At 43.3% G+C, this 7,516-nt stretch overlaps 1 protein-coding gene across 1 annotated transcript; it reads left to right on the plus strand.

The window, feature by feature from the left end:
* Window positions 1-1,677: 1,677 nt before the first annotated feature.
* LOC136571939 (olfactory receptor 2D3-like) lies at window positions 1,678-2,625 on the plus strand. Its single transcript, XM_066572558.1, has one exon. The coding sequence runs from the start codon at window positions 1,678-1,680 to the stop codon at window positions 2,623-2,625; it is 948 nt and encodes a 315-aa protein (XP_066428655.1).
* The last annotated feature ends 4,891 nt before the right edge of the window (window positions 2,626-7,516 follow it).

Raw genomic sequence — 7,516 nt, forward strand, 5'->3', positions numbered from 1 at the left:
CAGGCAAGGATTTTAAATCCCCACCTGCTGATAGATGAGCACCACAGTGCAGGGGATAGCAGGAGAAGATGCTGCTGAGCCCCAGCAGCTGAAGCAAGGTGAGTATCTTTTTTTTTTTTTTTTAAACAACTTTTACTTGATTTTCATGGAAGGGCTTATATTTAAAGCCCTTCCCTGAAATCAATTGCTGGCAGCAGAATCCTCTACCGCAGCTGACATGTGTGACAGCTGCGGTAGAGAATTGAAGGATTCCTCTGCTGCAACTGCATGATTCTGCTGCTAATTGATTTCAGGGAAGGGCTTTAAATATAAGCCTTTCCCTGAAAATCAAGTAAAACTACTGTAAAAACAAAAAAAACATACTTACCTCCCTTCACCTGCCGGGCTCAGCCGCGTCTTCTCCTGGCTGTCCCCGGCTCTCTAGTGCTGATTTTTCAGCAGGCGGGGATTTAAAATCATCACCTGCTGAAAGAGCTGTTTGTAATTGGCTGCCTTCCATGAAAAGCCATTTATGTAATGCCGGCAGCAGGATTCTCTACCGCAGCTGTCATGTGTAACAGCTGCGGTTGAGAATTGAAGAATTCCCTTTGCTACATCTGCCACAGATATGGCAGATGTAGCAGCAGGGAATTCTTTTAACTATTGGGGATGAAGGAAACATCTGCTGCATGCGGCAGATGTGTTCTTTATCCCCGCAGGGGACACAGCAGCGGTGGACAGGTAATTTTTTTTTAAACTAAAATTTTTCTTTTTTAGGGAAGAGCTTATATGTAAAGCTCTTCCCGAGAAAAACAATTTAGTGGTGCAGCAGACCGTTGTCTTCAAGAGAATGGCTGCATTTTTTTTTACACTAAAATTTTCCTTTTTCAGAGAAGGGCTTATATGTAAAGCCCTTCCCTGAAAAAGAATGCAGGGAGCCGGCAGACTATTTTTTTCAATGGAGTCGCCGGCAGCAGCCAAGGCTCCATTGAAAACAATGCGTGCATTCCCTATGGTTCACGCATGTCCTATCTTTGCAGGCACGCACCTGTAAAACACGGACATGTGAACACACCATAGGGAATGTATTGCTGTAAATACAAGCGTGTTTTTGTGCGTGCGTATGCACCAAAACACGCTCGTGTGAACCCACCCTCAAAATGAGTTTCATCAAAGAAAAAAATCACGACAAATGCTTTTTCTTCATTCCTTTAGTTAAAAACTGTTTGTTGACAGGTCATCTATCCCAGGGGCCACATTCCAGAAGTCTGCTGTGCACGCTTGATGTGATGCCATTTCTCTGTTGATATCATTGCTTGTCTTTCTTGGGCTAATGCATTGGAGAATTATGTTGTTATAATTGTTTTCCTTTTTCTTCCACGGGTCCATTTCCAATTAATGTGTGCAGTATGGTGTACATGCAGGATTTCTTTATCTTTCTTTCTCTTACAATTTTTTATTCTGTGTATATCTGAGCTTAAAAATATCAGGGTAGTATATTTAATTTGAGAGTGAAGATAGACTATCTTAGATAGTCCATCAATGCATCTAACAGTGGGTGATTCCCTGGTTGTTAGTTTGCCGTATTTTTTGTAGTAATCCAAAAAATGATGATTTCCTACATTATTGCAAGTAGAATGCAAACTATATTTTAATTATTTTGTTTCTTCATTATATATCAGGAACCACCTGGATGTTATGAAACAAATCAACCAAAGTACTGCACAACAGTTTATCTTACTTGGATTGTCTACTGACCCTCACCTGCAAATTATATTGTTCCTAATACTTTTAATAATATATTTAATGAACATATCAGGGAATCTTTTGTTGATCATGATTGTGAGGATCAATCCAGCTCTACACAGCCCCATGTACTTTTTTTTGACCAACCTCGCCATCATTGACATTTGCTTCTCCTCCTCTGTCATTCCTGTCCTCCTAGGAAACACCTTAGCACAAGACAAAAGTATTTCCTTCTTGGGTTGTGCTACGCAGATGTATGTCTCCTTAAGTTTAGGTGCAACAGAATGCTTAGTACTTGCCGTCATGGCCTATGATAGATTTGCAGCTATTTGTAGACCTTTGCGTTATTACAACATAATGAACAAAGCAATGTGTATCTATTTAGCTGTGGGATCATGGAGTATTGGATTCATTAACTCTTTGGTGCAAGTGAATCTCACATTCCAACTCTCATTCTGTCAGGGTGTCAACATCAACCACTACTTCTGTGAGGCTCCTGCTCTTATACGAATGGCTTGCGGAGATACCTTTCTTAATGAGTTATCTATAGTCATTACAGGAGCAATTATTGGTATGGGTTGTTTCTCTTTGATTCTGATTTCATATGTTCATATTATTTCCAGTATTCTGAAGATTTCTTCATCACAAGGAAGGCAAAAATCCTTTTCTACATGTGCCTCTCACCTCACTGTTGTCTCCATTTACTATGGAACTATTATGTTCATGTATCTACAGCCTCACTCAAAAAAATATTTCCCTAGTGAAACAGACACGGTATTGCCCATTCTTTATACAGCAGTAACTCCAATGTTGAACCCTTTTATATACAGTGTGAGGAATAAGGATGTGAAAAGCACCCTCATCAATCTACTGAAGAAGAAGCAATGTTATCAAAACTAGTGCAACATGAAACATTTCCCGCCTTGGGCTTGGACCTCTACCAAATTCTAGGAGGCTAGGTAGCACAACCCCTTTTGACTTCCATCAATTTTACTGGTAACAATGATTAGACGCGCTTGCGCAGAAGGGTCTTCTCCCATCTCTTCGCTCCGGCACGAGCCGGCATTCTGGCTCCGCCCCCTTGCACGCGTCATCGCGTAGCTCCACCCCCGTCACGTGTGCCGATTCCAGCCAATCAGGAGATTAGACGCTGAAATTAGATGGAACCATGGAGACGGGGACGCCAGCGCAGGGAAGGTAAGTGAATAACTTCTGTATGGCTCATATTTAATGCACGATGTATATTACAAAGTGCATTAATATGGCCATACAGAAGTGTATAACCCCACTTGCTTTCCCGAGACAACCCCTTTATATAAACAGATATCTAGAACTGATAAATAATGTTGAACTCTTTCATGATTCTGGTACTCGAATAAAGAAGGTATTATACATTAATCCTAATGCAGTATAATTACTTTAATAAACAGTTAACATCTAATTAATTTGATAGGTAGTTTTTATTGTGAAGGCAAGAAAGCAACACACAAGAAAATATAAATAATCCTACAAAGAAGAGCCTATAGATTCAAGCCATAGTCTCCATTGACTGTCTACAAGGATGAGATCATCATTGTGCCAAGATTGATCATCATTGTGCCAGAGATTAAAGCTTTGCAACAGTTTTTACAGTTGAGTAACACTTCATTGATTAGATTAGATACCATATACTATGTATGATACTTCTCAACTCAATGCTACACATTATGATGCTAACATCCTGTCATACATATAAGTATATCTGAGGTGTAGAGATGAGCGAGCATGCTCGGTTAAGGAAGTTACTCAAGCGAGCATCGGCATTTTCGGCTGAAAAGAGCGGGGGGGTTGTGGGGGAAAGATTCCCACCCCCCCCCCCGTTCCGAATCTTTTCGGACTAGCAGGCAGTTACTCGAAAATGCATATGCTCGCTTGAGTAATTTTCTAATCAAGCATGCTAGCTCATCTCTACTGAGGTGCCTTTAGCAGATAGCTATAGTTAAAGCATTTTATGCAAGTAACTTTTTATTTTTAATGAAGATGTCAACTAGCCACAAAATGCTTTGTGGAAAATGTAAGAACAATCCAGACATCTTGTGCTATATATACAGTTGTTTTAAAGACACACAAGCAAAGGACAAATATATCAGAAATTGTGTGAAAGGTTTGCGAAGCATATTTTATTGTTAAATTGGGTGACCACGACAAACCTTGAGCATCATATAAAGAGTGCAGTACCTGTAGAAAATCTCAGACAGCGGAAAGAAGCTCAAAGAAAAGGTCTTCAGCTTATCTTTTTGTACTAGACCAATATTATATGTTATTATATTCTTCACAAGTTTGGTAATTCCTCAATTCAAACTGAACAATGTGTAAAAAAACATTTCTCATTTGTAAAAAACAAATTGACCTGGTGCATTATTTCCAATTTTTTATATTTTAATCAGCACCTTCAAATTGTATAGTATCAGTAAAAACAGGTCAGCAGTCATAATTCCGCAGTACTGGCTATCAACTCAATCCTCCATTCAGGGACATTACAAGTGTCCAATGGCATTATAAAACTTGGATTGAGGACCCACTCCAACAAGTTTGTGGCATGAAAAGTTTCTCACCTCTGAGTTGAGATGGACTTCCATAGACTGTTGATATGCCCTCTATCCTGGTAGTTATGCTTATTGCTCAACATAATTGGGATAAGAATCTTGACAGATATTCAGCAGCAGATGTGCCAAGGTGCAAAGGTTTACCCTTACCCAGAGGATAGGAGATAAGTTTCAAATCAGCGGGGGTCCAGCTTCTGGGATCCCCAATCACAAGAACAGAGATGCTGAAAGTCCCTGCATGGATGGAGCATACTACTGTTCCGTTCATTTGAATGGAACATCAGACCTCTTGAGGTCAAGCACTCAGCCATCTCCAGCACTCCTATTGAAATGAATGGAACAGCAATGCACATGTGTGAATGGCATGCCATTCATGTGGTGACCTACTGGACCCATTGTTCTTGGGATTAGTGGGGGATCTGAGTGTCAGAGTCACATCAATAAGAAGCTTATCATCTATGCTGTGGATACATACATTATGTATTGCAGGGAACTATTTGTTCATATTAGCACTGTTCAATGCATTTCAGTGAATACTGCTTCACTGCTTTGACCAAAAATGAGGAACAATGAAGTTTTGAGTTTGATGGAAAACTCGCAAATTAATTTTGATGTTACTAGAAGACTATAGGACTGTAGACAAATATCACACGTGCTAATAATTATTATTATTGTCCAGTCCAGTTGATCACTTTACAATTGTACTTGTACTTTCCTTCCTCCCTTTCATCCTTCTTTTTTCATTTCTCCCGTCCTCCCTCTCATACATCCTTCCTTTCTCCCTCTTATCCATCCATCCTTCCTTCCTCCCTCTCATCCATCCTCCCTCCCTCCCTCTCATCCAGCCTTCCTTCCTTCCTCCTTCTCATCCTTCCTTCCTCCCTCCCTCCCTCTCATCCAGCCTTCCTTCCTCCCTCCTTCCCTCCCTCTCATCCAGCCTTCCTTCCTTCCTCCTTCTCATGCTTCCTTCCTCCCTCGCATCCATCCTCCCTTCCATCCTCCCTCCCTCTCATCCATCCTCCCTTCCATCCTCCCTCCCTCTCATCCAGCCTTCCTTCCTCCCTCCCTCCCTTCCTCTCTCTCATCCAGCCTTCCTTCCTTCCTCCCTCCCTCCCTCTCATCCATCTTTCCTACCTTCCTCCACCCCTCTGTTACGATCGTGTGTGTAAAACTAAGAACAGCTGGGTTTATATGTGAGCACATATCCAGGAGATTGGCTAGCAGGAAGTACCACATCCAGCCAGCTCAATTAACCCTCAACCACCTGTAGCTGTGCTGCTAGGAGTACATAGTACAACAGATCCCAGCAGCACATCCTGACAGTACCTCCCCTTTAAAAGGGGGCCTCTGGACCCTTTAAGCATAATAAAAAAATATGCAACTCCAAAAGACACAGACTACGGGCCTAGTACTGTCGAACATGTCACCCAGGATAGGCGTAGCACAGGACTTATCCATACAGGCCTAGTGCAAACACACAAACACCTGTGAAGGAGGGGGCAAACGTAACACATGACGTGCACGAAACCAGAGGGGAAAACATGGCAACCCTCCCTACTGACATAACGTGCACAGGACTTATCCATACGGGCCTAGTGCGGACGCGAGCCAGTCAGCAGGAGAAGGGAAAAAGCTCAGGTACAAACCATACAGTGGTCTACAGCAAATTATGTCCGCTGGGTGCACCACACCGCAGGACGGACACCGGGACAGGAATACAGACTGCATAACGCAGGACGGGTAACAGACAGAGCTTGAACTCAGATACGGACAGGAAAACAGACCAAACAGGGCCCTAAATCCGCCTACCAATAGACAAAGGGGTCAGAATACAGATCGGGCATCTGCCCACCAACGGATGGGTAGAAATACAGGAACTGGAATCAGGCATCCACAACCAATGGATGGGTGGCTCAGACAGACAAGGCCCTACATCTGCCCACCAACGCACAAAGGGGTAAGAATACAGATCAGGCATCCGCCCACCAACGGACGGGTAGACATACAGAAACAGGAATCAGGCGTCCACAACCAATGGACGGGTGGATCAGGCAGACAGGAAACAGACTGTCAGAAACAGACAAATGAAACAAAACAGGGCTTACATGCATACCAAGAACATAGCCAACATACTCAGAACATACTAACATATCAACATACGACATATGCATACAACATAAAAATGCATGCAAACATACTCAGAACAGAACAAGAACATAGTACAACATACAACATAGCCACATATTGCATACCAACTAGAGATGAGCGAACATACTCGTTTCGAGTACTTACGCACCCGAGTACCGCCATTTTCGAGTACATCAGTACTCGGGTGAAAAGATTCGGGGGGCGCCGTTGCGGCACGGGGGTAGCAGTGGGGAGTGGGGGGGAGAGGGAGAGAGAGAGGGCTCCCCCCTGTTCCCCGCTGCTACCCCCCGCACCGCCACGCCTCTCCCCGCCCCCCGGCGCCCCCCGAATCTTTTCACCCGAGTACTGAAGTACTCGAAAATGGCGGTACTCGGGTGCGTAAGTACTCGAAACGAGTACGTTCGCTCATCTCTAATACCAACATAACAAGAACATAACATACAACATAATGCCCCCCCACTTACAAAAGGAGGGGGCATTATGTTACGTTCATGTTGGTAAAACTAAGAACAGGGCCCACACGATCGTGACCAAATGGGGAAGGGGATGGGATGGACGCACACAGATTGCACACGGTATTCACACGGGTTTCAGGCAAACTTACCCTGAACTACAAGGGGGATGATGAGGTCCTACCTAAGCGGGGACATTGTCCCAATAAGGGCAACTCAGCGGTCTTCGGATCTGGGCCCTAGCTGATCCTAGGAGCCACACACCAGAACAGGGCGCATTCACATGCCACATGACAGGGACTGAACCACAGCACACACAGAGCCAGAATACACAGCATACAGCAGCCAAAATACAAACACTAGTAACAGATGATAAACTGAATATAAATACCAGGTATTAGTTGACATTTTGAACAAAACATGAAAGCTAGCGGGCCAACTTCACAGCTCCTGGTTATACCGCTAGTCCCTACACTAACCAGGTACCCCTGAGAAGTAAGATTTTTTCTAAATTGCCTTATCTCTTATCCACTGGACCGCTGAGATTGTTTTACTCACATAGTTGGTAAACTTCATCTACTCTGGCATATACATGCTTAGAGTCTG

The sequence above is a fragment of the Eleutherodactylus coqui genome, chromosome 6, assembly GCF_035609145.1.
Source record: "Eleutherodactylus coqui strain aEleCoq1 chromosome 6, aEleCoq1.hap1, whole genome shotgun sequence".
NCBI classification, from domain to species: Eukaryota; Metazoa; Chordata; class Amphibia; order Anura; family Eleutherodactylidae; genus Eleutherodactylus; species Eleutherodactylus coqui.

Bases quoted from the DNA above. Each gene is read 5' to 3' on its own strand.
- LOC136571939 (XM_066572558.1), top strand. From the start codon at position 1,678: ATGAAACAAATCAACCAAAGTACTGCACAACAGTTTATCTTACTTGGA.